At 28.3% G+C, this 21,980-nt stretch overlaps 1 protein-coding gene across 1 annotated transcript; it reads left to right on the top strand.

The window, feature by feature from the left end:
- The first annotated feature begins 1,362 nt into the window (after positions 1 to 1,362).
- On the top strand, positions 1,363 to 6,776 carry LOC121127622 (kinase suppressor of Ras 2). The gene is made up of 7 exons (XM_040723043.2): positions 1,363 to 2,054; positions 2,105 to 2,931; positions 3,760 to 4,359; positions 4,927 to 5,118; positions 5,173 to 5,367; positions 5,427 to 5,688; positions 6,334 to 6,776. Exons 1-7 carry the CDS (start codon positions 1,903 to 1,905, stop codon positions 6,746 to 6,748), a joined length of 2,643 nt encoding a protein of 880 aa, XP_040578977.1. The 5' UTR covers positions 1,363 to 1,902; the 3' UTR covers positions 6,749 to 6,776.
- The last annotated feature ends 15,204 nt before the right edge of the window (positions 6,777 to 21,980 follow it).

The raw sequence follows: 21,980 nt of genomic DNA, 5'->3' as shown, positions 1-21,980 counted from the left end.
CCATTTTATTTGTTGTTCAATATCTTATATTCCAGATATTTTATTTTTATGTGGCACAATTATTTACTACATATAAATAATAAGTACATATAGCTATAAATGAAATCTATATTTACTGTCTCTACACTCTAATGACTCGATAGTACTTATATGGGCTAAAAAATTCTGTGTTGGAGTCAGAGTCGATGATATTCAAAATACTGGAGTTGGAGTCTGGCATTTTATGCACAGACTCTGCAGCCCTGTTTCGAACAATATTTAGAAAAAAAAAAATAAAAAAAAATCAGTTGATATATGATTGTTTCTTTAGATTGTACATGATTAATATATAGTTTTCAATTTAACCCTAGTACATGAAGTTGGTTAATAACTACGGGATTATTTAAGTCTTTTTTTTTAAATAACATTTAAAACTTCCTTAGTAATTGTCAATTGATTCTAATGGGTGAAGGTGGCAATTAAATTTATATCTACTTAGATTTTTGAAACATGGTTTCAAACAAATCCTTGCAATAGTTTGGTCACATTGCTAGTTGGAACTGAATGTAAATTCATTTATTATAGGCATTTAAACATTTAACCTAGAAGTCTTAAAATTTCAATATTTTTAAACACAATTTATAATTATCATTTTAATAAAAATAAAATATACTTAATGAATTTATAAAATGTTTTAACTTTTAATATGAAGAATGTAAATGATCTAAAATGTAATTAAAAATTAAAAATAATTAAAAAAATTGTATTCATTAATAATTATAATATGTATGCTCATGAAATAATAACAATTACAATTATTATACATGTGTTATAAAAACTTCTCGTATATATTTTCAAAAGTATCTAAATAAATCAATTTGAAAGTACCATTTCAAACTACATAATTTACATTTAGTTTTACACAAAAGAACCACTACGAAAATATAAACGAGATTGTAAAAATTATCAATTGGATAATTAAATTGCACAGATATGGTAATTTTGTCAGGTGATAGATGAGAATTTCAATTGCATTGAGTGAAGTGGAAAAATGGATTCAAAGTACCACTTCGGAAATATAAACGATTATCCTTGACTTGAATTAATATTACATAAAAATTCGGAATTTATTCCATTGTCTTTTTTTGTGTGTTGGAAGCGTCCCCTACAACGTTTTTAAACATACCTAACTGTATGTATATTATTGTTAAGATTTATAATCAAAGTAGATGTACAACAATGAACAATTGTTGAAAGCAAAAATACATTAATGTCTTTAACCATGAAGTCTTCAAGTATACAAAAAACTAGAATAATCATTTGGAATGAATATATAAAAAATGAATTATTCATTTTTTCACCAAAAAAAAAAGAGTGCGTTCCATATTCATTTCAGTGTTCCCTCAGCTTATGGAGAAAAAGAAAAGACAGAGAGAGAAAGAAGAAGAGGAAGACGAATTCCTAATTTTTTTTTAATAAAATAAAATTAGTATTTCTATCCAATATATAAAATAATAGGAACTGCAGAAAAATCTCCAAAAAGGGCTCTTAACTTTAATGGAATAGCGTAAAGGGATGGAAAATGGTTGATTGTGGCTTGTTGGGAGTGATGGTGAGGTGGGAGTGGTGACTGGTTGTAGGTAGGAGCCAAGGAAGAAGAAGTGGGAAGTGGGTATAAGTGATGAGGACAATGGAGTGTGAGGAGGATGAAGAAGGTTCCCTCCTCCGTCACCGACGATGTACTTGTGGAGAGCTCCAGATTATGATCGACGTCAACTCTGAGCATTTGGAGACGCTCCGCAACACTTGTTCAGCTCTAAGTTCCGAGCTGACCAAGAGAGAGATCCGGACGCTGGAAGGAAACTCATTCAGCTGTTTGGGCGTCAGTGGTCTGCCGTGGAGGGGATTCCCTGCCTCTCGGACATGTATCCCAATGCGCATCAATGGCTCAGAGTCGTAGGCCTTTCCAAAGAAGGGCGGGAGGCTGTGGCCCAGCGATTTACCACTTGGGCCGCACTCGTCTCCCTCTCGGACCTCTCCATTCTTGATTCCAAAGCACTCAAAGAGGATCAGAGGTAGGATACTCAGTCTCTCCTCATCAAGCATTTCCTTTTCTCTTTTACAGGCGACTAAGTAAAGCCCTGCACAATCTTCTCAAGTTCCGCGAAGCCTTCATTAACAAAGGGGGCGTATATCAAGGAGATCTCTACTGGGATTCCTGGGAAGTTGTACCATCAGTCCACACTGAGGAAGAGCATTCCTCTTCTTCGTCCTCATCTATTCCTTCAGTCTTACCAAAAGGGGATTCAGCAGCATCTTCCTTAAGTTCCACTTCAGGTTCCATCCCTCCGCCCTCCCCTGGACCTCTCACTCTCAGTCCGCCTGTTATAGGATGGGATAGAAAACCAACGCCTCCTACAACCCCTCCATGGTCCACTTCATCTCTTCTGTGTGGAACGGCTTATAATAAAATGAACAACGCTGCGAGTAGCACCACTAAACAGTTTCCTTCTGTATCATCATCCAGCTCTGAAAATCATTCACTTGTAAAATCTCAGTCGCATGAATCAGAACTGGCTAGTCGAATTGATATTGTGGATCTAGGAGGAGGGCACTCCACGGTTATACATTATCAACATCATTCCTATTCAAGTAATACCCACTTCAAGCAGCAACAAAGACTTGGTCGTCCCAGACTAGCAACAGAGCCCTCTATCTTGCCAACAGATGAAGGTGTAGAACCAGATCCTTCACCATTGCCCAGTACAAAGTCGCCAGCCTTCACTAGCCCAGGAGATACGGATTATTCTGTCAGCTCAAGTGGTCCATCGTCATTACAAGTCCCCAAGTCACCGAGGACTCCTAGATCTATGGGTCATGTTATTCGTCATCGATTTAAGAAGACGCTCAAACCCGCCAAGTGTGCACTTTGTCAGGAATATATGTTTAGTGGTAATGTTTATTTACTAATATTTTTGATTATAATTAATTGCTTTTAATTCATCCAAAATGATGCTCCAATAATTAGCTCCATATATTATTTTTAATATACATATGAGATCCGTAATTTTTTTTTTCTATAACTATTTATTATTTTCCATTTTTATGAGTTCATTTTTCTGATTAATTCTTTGCAGTCCCTTTAAATTAAATTTAAATGTCGCAAAAATCCTGAGTAACAATGAAATAAAAGATTGATTATATTTCAATGGCAACAAATAGAGTCTCATGAGTCAAATGAAGAATCTAGACCAGGGATGTCCAACCAGAGGTCTTCAGGCCACACCTAGCGCACTTAATATTTTAACAAGGCACACTGTTCATTCATACTCCATATATAGAGTAATATTTTCCCTACTAACATTTTATTATTTTTTCATGTTAATGATATACCAGCAAATGAAGAACCGTACTATAGCAAGACCTCAACTTATCAAATCCGTGCTAAACAAAGTACTGTTGTATATTTGTTATGAAAAATGTAGTTCACTTTCTTTTGCACTTTACAAATGTTTAGTATAAGTACCATAGTGTCCCATTTGGCCCATTATGCAAAAAGTTTGTACATCTCTTTGAGACTTTAGCTAATATTTTTTGGGATATTTCGACCCAAGGCTAAATCATTTGAATATAAAATCCATAATTAAATTATATGTTTGTTCTAATTTTGAGAATTTCTTATTTTCTTGATTTGTATTTAAGATCATTTTTATGTTGAGGGACCAGATATGTAATTTTATCAATTATAGAACTGCATCATGTTTTTTTTTGTTTTTAAAGGCTTGAAATGCAAGGAATGTAAATATAAATGCCACCGAGACTGTGAGTCTAACGTTCCGCCCTCTTGTGGGTTACCGGATCCACTAGTCGCTTATTATATGAGTCATTTATCCAAAGAAGGGTCTCCCATACTTCCGCGCCATCCACATATTAGCACACTTCCTCCTCCACCCCCACCCATCTCTTCTACTAGTTCAACTGCAGCTTTCTCACTCTCATATTCAAACCGATCTCCTCATTCTTCACAAGATCCGTCGTCGAACCGAGGAGGAAATCATGATGGAAGTTATCCAGATTCATCGTCCAATACTTCTAGTTGTAATTCCTCAGCACCAAGTTCTCCAGCTGTTATTTTAACAACCAATCCTGCTACTCCGCATTCAGCCTCGTCCTTGTTTAGATCTCATTTCAGATTTCCTGATCCTCCAATTTCACTAAAAGTACAACAGGATTATCAACAAAATCCTGTCGCTGGAGGAAGCATTTCAAGTACTGGACAATTTATTCAGTATCCTTCTGCTTCTTTTCAACAGAAAGTAACTAGTTCTAACCCTGTCATAGATACGGTTAAATCCTATGATAGTGATAAGACCTTGTCAGGTAAGTCGTGTATACATAAATATGTACTCGAACGTATTTGCAGCCTTATTATCCCCCCTCCCTAAAAAAAAAAAAACAACACTTAGTTCAAATCGACAATTTTGTTTCAACAACATTAGATCAAGGATGTAGATAGCTGTAGGAAGTGTTGTGTCAGTACTTATATATACGGTCTAGTCCAGTCTTAGACCGGTCCTTCGGACTGTCAGTACTAGAACTGATTAAAAAAAGAAGTTCAGTCGAGTGGCGTCATCAATCATTTAAAAGTTTTAGGACTGATATGCAGAACTGAAGTGGACGGGACTGCAATTTTCAGTCCTAAATAAGGACCAACAAAGCACCAGCTATATGAATCCAAAAATGTAACCTTAACAAATAAACTAAAATCTGTCATGATCTTTATGAATTGTATTTCATTTCTATCTGACCATTGTTGGTTAGGACTTGGATACCATTTTTTTTTTTTTAATGAGAAAGGTGCAAATACTTTGGGAAACAACAGTTTGTATTAAGTATTATCATAATTATTGTTGTTAATAAAAGTAATTGAAATTAACATTTCTATAGGTGCCTCTGGATCCTCGGGATCTGCTGGAACAGCTTATCGATTAGATAGTCAGGATTCAACAACTTCTGTTGATGAAAACTCTAGTACTTGGGTGGGTACCAGACAAACATCTATATCAATGAGAGAGTGGGATATAGCCTACGAAGAGGTTAAAATAGGTGATAAAATTGGTTCAGGAAGATTTTCTACGGGTATGAACCTAAATGTTAAGTCCTAAATATTTATATTCAAAATGATTATTTTAGTTCACCAAGGGAATTGGCATGGAGACGTTGCTATAAAAATTTTAAATATGGAAAATATTGATGATGAAGCAACTTTGGAAGCTTTTCGTCTCGACGTCGCTACTTTTAGGAAAACTAGACATGAAAATCTTATTTTATTCATGGGAGCTTGTATGAATCCTCCCAAATTAGCCATAGTTACTAGTCTGTGTAAAGGTATAAATCCTTATGAAGTAACTTAATTTTTAATTGTATTAAAAATGTCCTACTTTTAGGAAACACTCTTTATACGCATTTGCATCTTAGAAAAGACAAATTTCAAATCAATCGTTTGGTCCAAATTGCTCAACAAGTAGCTCAGGGTATGGGTTACCTTCATCATAGAGGGATAATCCACAAAGACTTAAAAACAAAAAACATATTTCTCGAACGAGGAAAAGCTGTAATCACGGATTTCGGTCTTGTAAATGTCGCTGGAAGATTATGCGCACGACTCGTTCGTCCTGGAATGACTATTAACACAAGAAATAATACCAGGTACTTCACTCACTACGTACAGAGGATAAATACTTCCAAATTCTAAACAGCATCGAATTTTGAATACTTTACTTTTAAAATTGATTATTTACATATGTTGTTAACAAGTTGCGATTTTGTACGAGTTGCAACCAAAATATTATATGAATTATTTTAAATAAAGGATTTAAAGTATTTTGGATGAGTTAAATGCAATAATTTAATATTCGTTCATGTTCGATATAATTTGTAATTTTTGACAATTTTAATACAAATTACTAAAATATCAGTATTTTCTGGCACATTATAAAGTTCAAATGCTCGGGGCTATATTACTCTTAAATACATAATAAGCATGTCATTTGAATAGATCAAAATGATATGATATTATCAATTAGGAGTTTGTAATTAAAATGGTCCATGTTATTTAATAATTCATGTTGAGACGAAGAAATTGCAAGTTATACAAGTTATAAATTGTACAGACATCGCTACTTGTACACAACATATATGTATATATGAGCAGGGAAATATATTGTACTCTGCCAAATAGGATCTAATTAATTAAAGTGTTCGAAATTATATGTTTGAAAAATCAATTATTTACCCTACATACTGTGAATGCTGAAAGTCGTATCCATTTTAATTTTTGTGTTTTCATATCAGACAAGATTATATGAGTATTCCTGAGGGCTGGCTTTGCTATCTTGCTCCGGAAATAATGAAAAATTTAAGAGTTCAGCCTGACGAAGGAGACCTTCCTTTTAATAAAGCAAGTGATGTTTATGCCTTTGGTACAGTTTGGTTTGAGCTTTTAACTATGGAATGGCCATGGAAGAATCAACCCCCAGAGACTATTATCTGGATGGTAGGTCGGGGTATGAAGCCTTCTTTGGCCAATCTACAGGCTTCGCGTGATGTGAAAGACATTCTAGCTATGTGTTGGACTTATAAGCAGGGCGATAGACCGGATTTTACAGATATTTCAAATAATCTGAATATGATTCCGAAAAAGCGAAGTTTAATCCGTAGTCCATCTCATCCGTTACATTTGTCAAGGTCCGCTGAGTCTGTTTTTTAGTAGAATTATCTCAATAATTTTCCAAAAATATGCAAATGTATAAGGATTAATTAATTATATTTTATAATTTCTTTTATTATGAATTGTGAGGGAATGTAACCTTTAGCAAGAGAACTAATGTATCTAAGCAATTATATGTTTGAAAAATCAATTATTTACCCTACATACTGTGAATGCTGAAAGTCGTATTCATTTTAATTTTTGTGTTTTCATATCAGACAAGATTATATGAGTATTCCTGAGGGCTGGCTTTGCTATCTTGCTCCGGAAATAATGAAAAATTTAAGAGTTCAGCCTGACGAAGGAGACCTTCCTTTTAATAAAGCAAGTGATGTTTATTTATTTTAATTCTTTAATAAATATAAATTCTTATTTATAAAAATAAAAAAATCCACTAAAGATACTGTCATTACTGGTATGACACATGCGGATTTTCAGTACTTTCAAATAATGTAATATCTGAACTACAAAAAATCAATAAAATAGTTATAAATCATTATTCCATCAACTTCACTTTATTATTTGAGAATAATAAAAGCAATCGTCATTATACGTACTTATTTCATAATTGAGACTCCTCTTTTAGGGCTATAAGTGATTGTTTGGCAGATTCTTTTGTATTTAATGACTACAAAGTCATTAATCCAAGGACGTGTATGGTAATATAGGACAGTTTACCTTCTTTTTTCAAATTTGGGTTACGGCTAGTGCTGAAGAGATGCAATATTTGGTCAATTAATATTCAAATAACGCATTATTCTTTATTTTGCATCAAACCATTTTGAAAGATGATATTCTAACCTATCCAAAGACATATTTTACTCCAGAACAAATCCTGGAATGTGTTTCTCAATAGGTGGGTCACGGGTAGGTAGGTCGTAGATATCTGATCAAAAATGTTTATATAATATCTTGCATTTGCTGAATATTTCAATATGCTAAATTAATACAAGATTTGTATTGATCCTGTCGTAAAAAAGAAAGCTCATCGCTGAGATTCATTTTATCCGATGACTGTCTTACAACTAATTTGGATTATATTTTATATTTATGCGATTGTTCGGTTTGTATTTAAATAATTTTAATGTTTTATGTCCAAAACTATATATTTATAAAATTTAATAACATAAAATAAAAATCATTTTATATTTTTTTACGACAGGATCAATACAAATCTTGTATTAATTTAGCATATTGAAATATTCAGCAAATGTAAGATATTATATATACATTTTTGATCAGATATCTACGACCTACCTACCCGTGACCCACCTAAAAAAATACTCCAGCCTATTTAAAGGCTGTGTGTGACTCAGAAACAGAGAGCACTATTTCCCTCCATCCTTTACTCTTTCATTGAAATCCTTGAGTCCATTCCTACTTACGTCAACACTGCTTCGTCTTTATGTAACCTATTTCATTCATCAGAAACCTTGATGTAGATCACGCAGAAATAACTTATTTTTATCACATTTACATTAATTCCATTTGTTAGGTGGAGTCCGTGTACGGTCTACATGGTCAATTATAGAAGCTAGACTATTTTCTCACTCAAAAACAAGTGGAAGATGATTATAGAATCTTAAAGATAATGTGCCTCTTTATTTTCTATAGTTTGGACTGTAAAGCATATTATATTCTGCTATTACATATAAATAGTTATTGTATCTTGTATGAAATCATCCTAAACATATTAAAAAATGAAATACTTTCACTAAGAAAAAAAATGCTCTTTTATTTCAACGAATTGGGAGTCCTGAGTCCCCCTCCTCCAAGTCTGTCAATACAGTCTACGAAGAAGTCTGTCTGATTTCACTCAAACTCATTAGGGAAATGAAATAGAAGGATTATTCTATGTTAACTCTTTCGCCTTGTCATCATCAATTCTATAATTCAATCCAATAGCAAATATAATCAATCCATATGTATTGTTATTAGTATTGACTCCTTGGCAAATTGAATCTATGAAAAGATCGTGTTACTTCGTCACTCCCAGCATGAAAGAACAAGTCATTGTGATAAAGTGGAACATAACTACATGTAGACAGTGATCATGGATAGTTCATTGTAAACATTCTTTCAGTTTCATTCCACTCTTTAACATATAATTAGCGTTTTATGTGATAAGAAGACATTAATAAATTCTAATACCGACTATGTACAAGGGTTGCTTTTAGCAAACAACCTTTAGGATTAAATGTAGTACTAAACTTTAATAATATGTTATTTGATGTAATTATTTAATTAAACTCAAGTATCTTAAAACTAATACCTTATCGAAATAGAATCGACAACAAATTTAAGATTCTCTATTTAATTTAGCAATTGCGTTTAAAATAATATACATGAATAAAAAATTATCTTCTCTGTTTTAGTTGTGATATATTGTTCAACTGTTAAGCTATAAAATGTATCTTTGTTTGAAAATTATCTTCTTCATCGACTTGTATCTCCGGTAAATTAAAGGTATGATGGGGAAAACTGTAGGGTTTTGTCTATAAACTATCAAAATTTTATAAAATTCTTTCAGCTGACATCGACATTAAAGGACTTGCTAAAATTTTATTTTTAATAACATATTACTAAGAAATATTATAATTCAGTATCGAATAAAATACTATGTGATATTAAAATAGCTGCACTCTGTCGTAGATATGACTTCCCTCAAAAAACTTGCATTTCAACAAAAAAGAAGGACGTTCCAAACTATTGTCATTTAATCCATAAGGTGTGATCCCCATGAAATATCTCTTATTGTGAAAACCCGTCCAAACATCCGCAGTGGTAGGGTCCTTTTCTATTCAAGCTAATTGCAATTGTGGAAAAGGCTACTACAAAGTTACTTATATTTTTTATAAGGATGACTATGCACATGATGAGATGACCTCTATTTATACGTTACTCATTATTATGAACCTATCAAATAACAGCTTCTGTTTCAACTCAACATTAAACCGGCCCCTTTACGTCATAAATCATCACTTAAAAATACAAAGACTGACATACTCCAATATATTACTTATATTACAAAGAAAAATAAAATCTATACACAACCATATAATAACAATAACAATAGAATATATAGTAGGTCAATATAGATCCTGTTGAGGCTGATCAAGATGAGGGACAACGTGAACCTCGGGAGAGTTATATGGCTAATCAACAAGGGATACTGATATGGGGCTATATCAATAGTACCTCAGCTACAGATCCAGAAGTATACTCTAGTATTTTTGCTATTGCCATCATTATTATTAATGTTAAAGCCTTGAATAAATACATTTGTAATCAGCAAATTTGAAATGGAAACTGCTACGTCTTTATATCATTTTTTGTCTTCTATTGACCTAGAAAACACATACCATTCTTTCCTTATCGACTCGAACTATCGAAAATTCTTTTGTTGTAAGTTCAATTATATTTCTTATGAATTTAACGTTTTATGCTTTGGACTCACATCCGCCCCTCGCGTATTTACAAAGTTACTAAAACTTTTTATTACTTATCTTATCTTATCAATTGAACATCGTTTGCAGTATTTATCAGGACAATTTTATTATTCAGACTTCGGATAACGACTCTACCCTGCTAGATACTTGTACCGTGGCAACTCTGTGCTCATATCTAGGTCTCAATATCAATTAAAAAAAAAATTATGTTTTGCCATCTAAACAAATTGAAAATTTGGACTTTATATGGGATACCGCTGAAAGTCGGGTCATTCTCCCACCAGACAAACAGTAAAGTTAAAAACTAGAGTAAACAATTAATGAAATCACATTTCCTTTCATTACATGAATTTCAAAATAAAATGGGTCTTTTTGAGTGTTCGCCCGGCCATTTTTATTACTCCTCTCTATAATAGAGCTATTCAACGTAGTGCAAATGAAGGATCACGCAAGGCTCCTCATTTTAAGGGTATTCCTACTTCGGAAGATGCTCGTAATTAACTAAAATGGTGGGCCGATCTAAATGCCTCAATATGTATATATACCCCTTTTCCCCCTGATTTTGAAATATATACAGATGTATCCTATTCCGGCTGGGACATCAGTTTTTCTACAGGACAACAATTTCAAGGGATATGGTCAATCACAGAATCCCTTTACCATATTAATTACTTGGAATTGCTAGCAATATGCTTCGCTATTAAACATATCCCTATAAACTCAACTATTGCCACCTTTACTGATAATACGACGGTTCTTTCTTATTTTAAGAGACTCAAAGGGTTACATCTCAAACATACGTTGGATCTAGCAGTGAATACATGGTATCAACTACTAAACAAATGGATACACCCTCAATTATTTTGGATTCCGTCAGTAGAAAACTCTCGAGCGGATTTCCTATCTCTACAGGATCTTTAAACTTTGAACTTCAAGCTGGAAGCTTTTTTTCAAGAAATTTGAGTCAAAAAGGGTTTATAATGACTATATTTTTTGTAAAATCAAAATTTTGTGTTATTAATTGGAAATCCGTCTTTTAATCATTACAAAGTGCACTTTGAGGACAAAGTGAGTCGTTTTAGCAAAGAAACAACGAAATTTGAAGCTTTTTTAAAGAAATTAGTCTAAAAAATGACTTAAAATGGGCATATATTCTGTAAAAAATCAAAATTTCGTGTTTTTAATTGGGAATTTGTCTTTCAATCATTAAATGTAGCATTTCGGGGACGTATTATGCGTTTTAACAAAAAAATAACGCAATTTGAAGCTTTTTTCAAGAAATTAGTCAAAAATGAGCTTAAATGAGCATATTTTTTGTAAAAAATCAAAATTTCGTGTTTTAAATTGAAAATTCGTCTTTTAATCAATATATATAGCAGTTTGAGGACGTATTGAGGCGTTTTGAGCAAAGAAATAACACAATTTGAAACTTTTTTCCAAGAAATAACTCTCAAAAAGGCTTAAAATGAGCATATTTTTTTGAAAAAATCAAAATTTCGTGTATTTTCTTAGAAATTTGTCTGTTAATCATTAAATATAGCTTTTGAGGACTTATTATGCGTTTTAGCAAAAAAAAATAACGCAATTTGAAGCTTTTTTTAAAAAATTAGTCAATAAAGGGCTTAAAATAAGCATATTTAAAAAAAAATCAAAATTTTCTGCTTTTAATTTGAAATTCATCTTTTAATCAATATATATAGCAGTTTGAGGACGTATTGAGGCATATGAACAAAGAAACAACGCAATTTTAAGCTTTTTCCAAGAAATTAGAGTTAATAAGGGCTTAATATGACTATTAATTTCAAAAATACCTATTTTTCTTTTGGAAGGTGGGAGCTACAGCCTTTCAATGCAAAATAAAACAAATGCTTATAAAAGTTATTTCTTTATTTGTAAACCTACACTTATATTTGTCAAATTTGATATTGGTTAACAAAGTTTATTTTTGAAATAATGCAAAAATTTAATGAAAACTTTTGAATGATTAAAATTGATATATCTCTCAAAGATATATCTTGTCAAAATAATGAGGGTGATAGTATGCTAATAAATGGACTATCAGTTTTAGAAACATATAAGTGAAGTTTTCAGACTGTTATTACTTTGCACAATTTGATGTTATTTTTGCATTGAAAAACGAACGATTATTTCATGCCTTTCAGATATTTTAATATACCTAAATTAAATTTCAACTATCATTGGAGATGGTCTAAATTTATTTAGACTTTTGTTAAATTTTATGAAGGGCATTTTGAACTTATACGAGTAAATTATACAAAACACTCATTTTGATCCTTTCAATTTATGATTATTGAAATTATTTATTATAACAAAAACTCTTTAACGCTACATTATACCAATGCTAATTAAAATTATCCCTCCATTTATTAACTTATAATTATATTTGTCATTTTTTTAACAATAAACTTAAAAAAAATATTATATATAAATTTTTAATTGTAAGACTTGAAAATGCATAAGCCCAATATTTATAATTGTATATTACACAAAGTCATTGTGTCTTTCATCCCTCGTGAATACGAAGGTTTATCCCTCCCTCGGTGAATTGGGATAAAATACACTCAAAGATGTAAAAAAATGTTTTGTTTTTCCATTGAATCCACAATAATTGCAACAACTTTTAGAAAGCATTGTATTCAAAGCATCTAAGTTTTTTTTTGTTTTATCATTTTATATTCACTGCTAGATTAATTTCGTAACCAAGGCATTGAATACATATACCTGCTCCAAGAATTTTGTTACATTGGCTTTAAAAACTTTTATAAAATTTAATCCAGAAAAAGGACTCGGTAGTGGACTTATTAGAAGTCAATTAACAAAAAATATGACAATAAAAGATTGCGTACTTTTTGTAGTTATAAGTATAAAATAATCATTAATCGATTGCTCGATTTATTTTGTAAAATTTAAGTTAATTAATTTCTTATTTACTCTTCTTTTCTTTTTATATATGCCACAAAGACCTTTAAGTAATACAATTGTTTTTGTTGAATTTTTGAGTAATTTCAAAGAAAAAACTTTGTTAACCAATAACAAAAATTAATAATCACTGTTCGATTAATTTCGTAACATAGGCTTTAAAAATTTTTATAATATTTAAACTAGAGAGAATACCCAGCATAGGAGTTATTAGTAGTCTATATTAAATATAACGAACAGAAAATTGGCTATAATCTCATTGCTACATTTTTATTTATTCAATTTAATAGTTACGCAGTGTTACAAAAAGATACCCGGAAAAATAAGTTGTGCAAAGTTAAACTGACCGATAAAAAAACAGGCAGAGACTTAATTTTTATAAATTATTGAAAAATTAACTCCAAGAAATCCTCAGATTTATTCGCTGGTCAAACATAATGATTGATAAAATATACATATATTATTGTTGTAAAATTCATTTTTCAAAGTCATTTAATAAACTCTATAATAAAAAGAGACTTTAAAAAAGTACAAGCCTTAAAATATTCTTTAGTGATTTGCATTCAATACGTATATAGGATATTCAAATTTGCTTCAGTAAGGTTCACCCCTGTGAATACATACACATCCCCTTTACACCAGAAGAATCGTTCATACCAAAGCTAGTTCATTGCAATGGAAGTTTATATCAAGACTGTTGATCCCCAGATGAAAAAATGCATATTTTACAATAATATACATAATATAATCAATAAAGAGGGTAAAATGCATGAATTGTGTAATTTACTCGTAAAAGTTCAAAATGTTTATCATAATATATAACAAAAATCTAAATAAATTTAGATTATCTCCATTAGGATTGAAAATTAAATTAAATTTAGTTTAAATAAAATCTTATAGCTTGTAAACCAATTTTATGCAATTAATGATTAATGGTTTACTTTACAGCATTTTTCAGTACAATTATGTTATTTAAAAAAAAAAAAATATAATTTTTTCATAAAAGTTTTATTAAAATTAGATTCAATTTTTGGCTCTTAAGTTAGTTATTGTTGTGCTAAGTAAAAAGGGAGTATTTGGAATATAAGATATTCAATAAAATAAATATCAAATTAAATGGATCAAAATTTATCTAATTTTAATTCATTCAAAAGTTTATAAAAATAATTTATGCAATTGTAACCAAGCAACACAAATAAAAACAACCTCTAACTTCAAAGTTAATGACATTGACGATTCACAAAAATATGTAATGAATTAGTGTCGACACTCTAAGCAACATAATCATTTAGATTTGACAAATGTTAACGAATAGTTTTTGTATAAACTATATATCAGGTTTAAAATTGGTTAAGTAATAAAGTTATCTGATAAATTTAAAAAGTTAAACATATGTAATACATTTATTTTTGAAAAAAAATTACGAAAACTTGATGTAAAGAATAAATAAGACATAAATTATGAAACATCCTATCAACACTCAAACCCTTTTTACACATGCGTTATATATGTATATTATGAGATTTATGGCTACCCATTATATTTTTGGATAGGAGTATTAAGTTTTTTATTTGGTATTTTATTCAAAAAGTTTCATTTAAATCCATAAAGATTTTTTCTTCTCTTACTATATATCAATTCAAATTCAAAAAAGAAAAAGAGAAGACTTCTTGAGCATTTATGAGAATTTTAGCCTTTGAATGATACAATATACTAGAAGTAGTTAATATTTAATTGACAGATTATTTGTAAAAGACATAATTGAGATCCACCATTATACAAAAATATAAAGTTATTCTTTTATATCATATTTGCTACTACTCTAGTTATAGACATATAAATGATCCACGTTCCAACGATTCAAAACTGATTTGATGTGATAAAGAATTTTTGTATTGACTGCTCTAATTATTTCGTAACATAGGCTCAAAAAACTTATAAAATATTTAAACTAAAAAAAAATCCGTTACTGGACTAATTAGAAGTCGATTAACAAAAAATATGACAATTGAAGATTGCACACTTTTTGTAGTTGTATTATAAACAGTGTTAATTTGATATTTTTCAAAGCTGTCACATTTATTCTTTTATTTTCGAAGAAAAAAATTAAGAATAAAATAATCATTAGTCGATGGATCGATTAATTTTTTACAAACGTTTATTTTAAATAAATTAGGATACGGACCCAGCATTTGAATTATTAAAAGTCGATTCACAATTTTTTTATTTTTTTTATTAGTTAAACAGTTACTCTAATTTTATTTTTATAAATGCCACTAAGACCTTTGAGTAATAATTTAATAGTTTTCATTAAATTTTTGCGTAATTTCAAAGATAAACTTGCTTAATTAATTTTGTAACATAGGATTTAAAAACTTCTACAATACTTAAACTAGGGAGAGTCCCAGAATGGAGTTATTAGAAGTCTATTTTTAATGTGACGCAAGACAATTGACTCTCATTGCTACATTTTTATTTCTTCAATTTAATAGTTACGTAGTTCTATAAAAAAATATCCTAAAAAAATAAGTTGCGCAAAGTCAAACTGATAGATAAACAAACAGGCAGACAGACTAAATTTCCATGAAATAATGAAAAATTAACTCCATGCAATGGCAGGTACATTTGCTAGTAAAACATTATTATGAAATATATAAATGAAGGTTGAAAAAATAATTTCTGAGTGTCATTTAATATACTCTGTAAACTAATGATATCTATGAATCATTATTTTTAAAAATTGATAAATTTGATTTTTTTTGTGCAACAGACTAACTTTTATTTGTTGCTATATTAAATTTAATGAATTAAACGTTACTTTATAAAAAGAAACTTGAAAAAGTACAACAAATGTTTATTCTTTCGAAAAATGCATTCATTACGCATATTGGTTATTCAAATTAGTTATCATGACAAAAATTTTTTACATATTTTTATATCATATACTTTCCAAAATTAATAGATAGAATAAAAATGAGTGCTTTGTATAATTTATTCATAAAAGTTCATAATGCTCTTCATAATGTTTAACAGAAGTATAAATAAATTTCGACAATCTTCACCAGGAGGGATAATTAAAGTCAATATAGGTATATTAAAATATTATAAAGCCATGAAATCATCTTTCGTTTTTCAATGAGCAAATACATCAGATTGACCAAAATTATATCAGAGTGAAAACTTTACTTACATGTTTCTAAAACTGATAGTCAATTTATATGCATGCTCTAATGTTATGGTTTGTTATTCCGAGGGAATAAAATACACGTTTTTGTATAATATATCTTATATAACTAATAAAGAGATTAAAATGAGTGCGTTGTATAATTTACTCTTATAAGTTTAAAATGATCTTCATAATATTCAATCAAAGTACAAATAAATTTAAACAATTTTCACAAAATTTAATATTGAACGATATATCAATTTTAATAATTCAATATTTTTTTTAAATTTTTTGTGTAATTTCTGAATAAACTTTGTTAATCAATACCAAAAATTAATAATATTAATTTAAACTTGGTTTAATTTGTAATACATAAAAAAAATATGTATGTTTTTTTAATACTGCTCGATTAATTTCGTAACATTGACTTTGAAATTTTTCATAATATTTAAATTAGAAAAAATAACCGGAATACGAGTGATTTCAAGTAGATTAATATAAATTTTTTGAATTAATATAATTAAAATGTAGTTCTAAGTTCTTTTTTAATTTGACTTAAAGACGTCTTGGTAGATTTTCGTTGCTGCATTCCTGGAAAAATAAATTGTGCAAAGTAAAACAGACATATAAACAAACAAGAAGACATACTAAATTTCAATAAATTAATAAAAAATTAACTATGACCATTGTTGGTTCTTTCGGTCATAATATATAATAAATAAATAATTTAATGATTGTAGTAAAAGTGTTTTCTCTACGTCATTTTATAAGCTCTATAAACTAAAGATGTGTATGAATCATTAAATAAATAAAAATATTCCAACAGACAGGCTTTTATGTAATGCTCATTTAAATTTAATGAATTTAACGTTGTTTCATATAAAGAGATTTAAAAAAAGGACAAGACTAAATTTATTCTTTTGTGAAGTGCATGAAATACTAATATTGGATATTCATATTGATTATCCTGAGCAAAAAAAGCAAATTTTTATAAAAATATATATCTTATATAATAAATACAGAGTTAATTGTGTGGGTTCTATAATGAACTTCTATAAGTTCAAAATTCTCTATATAATGTATATTAAAATTATAAATAAATGTAATCATTCTCCACCAGGATAAATAATAAAATTCAATTTAAGTAAACAAATATTTTATAGCCTGGACAAATATGACCAATATAATTTATAATTTTTGCGTAATTTCAAAGATAACCTCACTTAACCAATAACAAAAATTAATCAGATTAATGTGATCTTGGTTATGTTTTAAATACATCAGAAAATTGTGAATTATTTTATATTAACTGCTCGATTAATTTCGTAACAAAGGCATTGAAAACTTATATTATATTTTAACTAGACAGAATATCCGGTATTGGAGCAATTAGAAGTCGATTAACAGAAAAACATAGCTTTAATCAAATATACTGTTCTTTTTTAGTATGACACAATTTTTTTTGGCTAGATGGTCGTTGCTACATCTTTATTTCCTAATTTTTATAGTTACGCAGTTCTGCTAAAAAGAACCGAAACAATGAGTTGTGTTAAGTCAAACTGATAGATTAACAAACAGGCATACAGACTAAATTTCCATATATTATTGAAAAATTTACTCCAAACAATGTCAGGTACCATAATTATGAAAAATATAAACAATTGCTGTAAAACAAATTTTTCATTGTCATTTAATAAACTCTATAAACTAATGATATCAATAATTAAATTTATTTTCAGATATATATCAATTTCTCATAATTCAATATTTTTGATTTTTGTGTAATTTTAAAGATAAGGTTTATTAACCAATAATAAAAATAAATGTAATTCATGAATTTTGTAACATAGACTTTAAAAACATTTTTAAAATTTAATCAAGAAAAAGTACCCGGTATTTATCTTATTAGAAATCGATTAACAAAATATATGACAATTTAAGATTGCGTGCTTCTTGTAGTTATATAATAAACAGTGTTTATTTTTTATTTTTGAAACTTGTCATCATTATTCTTTTATTCTTGAAAAGAGAAAAATAAGTATAAAATAATCATCAATCGATTGCTCGATTTTTTTAGTAAAATTTAAATAAATTAATTTTACCTTTACTCTACTTTTCTTTTAATGTGTGACTCAAAGGAAAACTTTATTCTCCAATAACAAAAATTAGTAATCAATGCATTTTTTTACTAAAAACTGTAACTTAAAATTTTCAATAACATATTTCTTGCAAGATTTTCAAAAATGAACCAGTTATCGATGGTTATTTTATGGACGACAATATTATCTTTATACTTTTGGTTTCAGCAAGTAATATTGTAAGTTTTGTGTTTCTCTTTACAAATGCTAAAAAGGGATCAAAATTACTTTATTGTCCAGTTTGTTCAAAAACTTAAATTACAATATTCTATATAGCAAATGTAGAATTAGTAATTTTTCACAAAACTAAAATAACTTCATTCCCTTTGAATACAATGTTTTTAAAAATTGTTGCAAAAAATTTGGATTGAATGGAATAAATATTATTTTTTATCATCTTGGGGTGTATTTTATCATAATTCACCAAAAGAGGGTTAAACCTTTGCATTCACGAGTATTCAAGTGCAATCAAGATTTTTTTAATTTTTTAAGAAATTACCAAATCGACATTTGCAAAGGAAATCTTAAAACAAATTTTTGAAAAAATTGTACAAAAAAGTAATTCATATCCTTCATCAGTTTTTGTAAAGAGAAACACAAAACGTTCAATATTTATTTTGTATTTAAAAAAAAAATAAAAAAATAAAGAGAACATTGTCGTCAAAAAAATTACTATCCGTACTGGTTCCTTTTTGCAAATAATACAAAAAATATGTTTTTAAAAATGTTAATTTACAGTTTTTAGTCAGTTTGACTTTGCACAGCTTAATTTTCCTGGTATTTTTTGTAAAACTGCATAAATATTGAATTTAAAAAATAAAAATGAAGCAATAAGGTTGTAGCCAAAGGTTTGCACGCCCTATTAAAAAAGTAAAGTAAATTTCATATTTTTCTATTTAAATCAATGTTTTCTTTTAATCGACTTGTAAATACTGCAACACTGGATAATCTCACTAGTTAAAATATGAAATAAGTTTTTAAAGCCTTAATTATTTGGGCAGTTCATAAAAATAAGTTCAAAAAAATTAATTATTTTTGAAAAAGCGACGTTTAAAATCTTTTAACAGTTGTTGGATTTTTATTTAAACATTTAATAAAACAATTTCGAAAATACTTTATTTTCTTTTGGAAGGGTGGAGCTACAGCCTTTCAACGCCAAAAAAACAAATGATCATAAAATTTATTTCTCCTGTTGTTAACCTACAAAAAATAAAAACAACTGTATTACTTAAAGATATTTGTGGCATATATAAAAAGAAAAGAATAACATAAGAAATTACTTAACTTAAATTTTACAAAATAAATCCAGTAATTGATTAATGATTATTTTATACTTATTTTTCTCTTTTCAAAAACAAAAGTATAATGATGACAAGTTTGAAAAATATAAAATAAACACTGTTTATAATATAACTACAAAAAGCACGCAATCTTCTATTGTCATATTTTTGTAAATTGACTTCTAATAAGTCCAATAACTTACTTTTTCTAGATTAAATTTTATTAATGTTTTTAAAGCCAATGTAACGAAATTCTTGGAGCAGGTATATGTATTCAATTCCTTGGTCTCGAAATTAATCTAGCAGTGAATATAAAATAATTATAAAAAAATAATGTATAAAAAATTTAGCCATGTTTACATTAATTACATATAGTTTTGTTATTGGTTATTGAAGTTTATCTTTAAAATTACACAAACATTTAATAAAAATTATTGAATTATTAAAAATTGATATATATCTGGAAAAAAATATAGAGTTTATTCAATGACACTGAAATTTTTTTTTTACTGCAATCATTTATTTATTTCATAACTATAATTTACGAAACATTGTACATGACATTGTTTGGAGTTAATTTTTCAATAATTTATGGAAATTTAGTCTGTAGATCTGTTTGTTTATCTGTCAGTTTGACTTTGCACAACTTATTGTTTCGTTTTTTTTTGTAGAACTGCCTAACTATTAAAATTAAGAGATATATATGTAGCAGTAACCATGTAGCCACAAGTATTTGCGTCATAATACGTCAAAAAAAACTTAATAACTATTTAATTTTAATTCAAAAACCAAGCTCTATAAAGTTATAACATTCATCGATCGTTGGAGTTAATATTTCTATAGTATTAGTTAACTGGTATAAGTTATAAATGCTCCTTATAATATGTATTAAAAGATTAAATAAATTTATTAAAAGTTTTTCGAAAAATTTTAAAAATTTGTTTATATTTTTATAAAAATATTACAAAAAAGTTGACAAACATAATTGCAGGTTTACAAAGGTGGATAAATATTTTTGTAAGTATTTGTTTAATGTGGCTTGAAAGGCTGTAGCTCACAAAAAAAAACAACTTGATTTTTAACATGAACATATTATGAACTATTCTTGAGAACAAAGAGAGGTAATAGTTCCAGAGTATTTTTTTATGTTTATATATTATAATATTTTCTTTCAAACATCCATTCTTGTACGAGAATAAAACTAATATTATATAAGGTTGTATAAAATATAATTTTGAGTATATGTAATCTTCAAATTTGAATTTAAATGAAGAGTATAAAAATCTACTGGTCGTAGTTACATATAGTTTATACACCGATTAAAAGGACGTCGTATTAAAATATAAAAAGATTTTATTAAAAAAAAAACTATAAAAAGAATTTAAAATATCTGATTTGAAACCTAAAATTGATTTTTAAATGAATTATTTTTAAATTTAAGAGAAATTTTTATTGTTTTATTTTGTTCTTTCTCTTATTTTCATCATACGCCTATATACAATTTTTTCGAAACAAATGGTTTTTTAACTGTAAATTAACATTTTTAATTACAATTTTTTTGCAATGTTTGCAAAAAGGAACCAGTATGAATGGTTATTTTTTGGTCAACAATATTATCTATATACTTTTGATTTTTGACAGTACCATATATATATATTGAAAGTTTTGTGTTTCTCCTTACAAATGCTAATAAAAGATTTTAATTACTTTTTTGTGCAATTTGTTGAAAAATTAGATACTAATTTTTGTTATTGGTGAACAAAGTTTTCTTTTGAAGATACGCAAAAATTTAAAAAAAACAATTGTATTACTGAAAGACTCAAAGGTTTCAAACGCACTCATTTTACTCTCTTTATTAGTTATATAAGATATATGATTTAAAAACATGTATTTTATTCCCTCGGAATAACCTACCATAACATTAGAGCATGCTTATAAATTGACTATCAGTTTTATAAACATGAAAGTAAAGTTTTCACACCGATATAATTTTGGTCAATCTAATGTATTTGCTCATTGAAAAACGAAAAATTATTTCATGGTTAAGGAGAGAAAAATAAGTGTAAAATAATCATTATATCTATTTATCCCTTGTGAATGTGTAATTTTAACCCTTCCTTTGTGAGATGGGATAAAATACAATCCTATATGTAAAAAAATGCTTTTTATTCCATTAAATGAAACAAAAAAATCAATTGTGCAATGTCAATCTGACAGATAAACAAACAAGCACACAAAGTAAATTAAAAAAATATCGCA

Source organism: Lepeophtheirus salmonis, chromosome W (assembly GCF_016086655.4).
Source record: "Lepeophtheirus salmonis chromosome W, UVic_Lsal_1.4, whole genome shotgun sequence".
NCBI lineage: Eukaryota > Metazoa > Arthropoda > Copepoda > Siphonostomatoida > Caligidae > Lepeophtheirus > Lepeophtheirus salmonis.
This window is presented reverse-complemented; position numbering and strand designations above follow the sequence as displayed.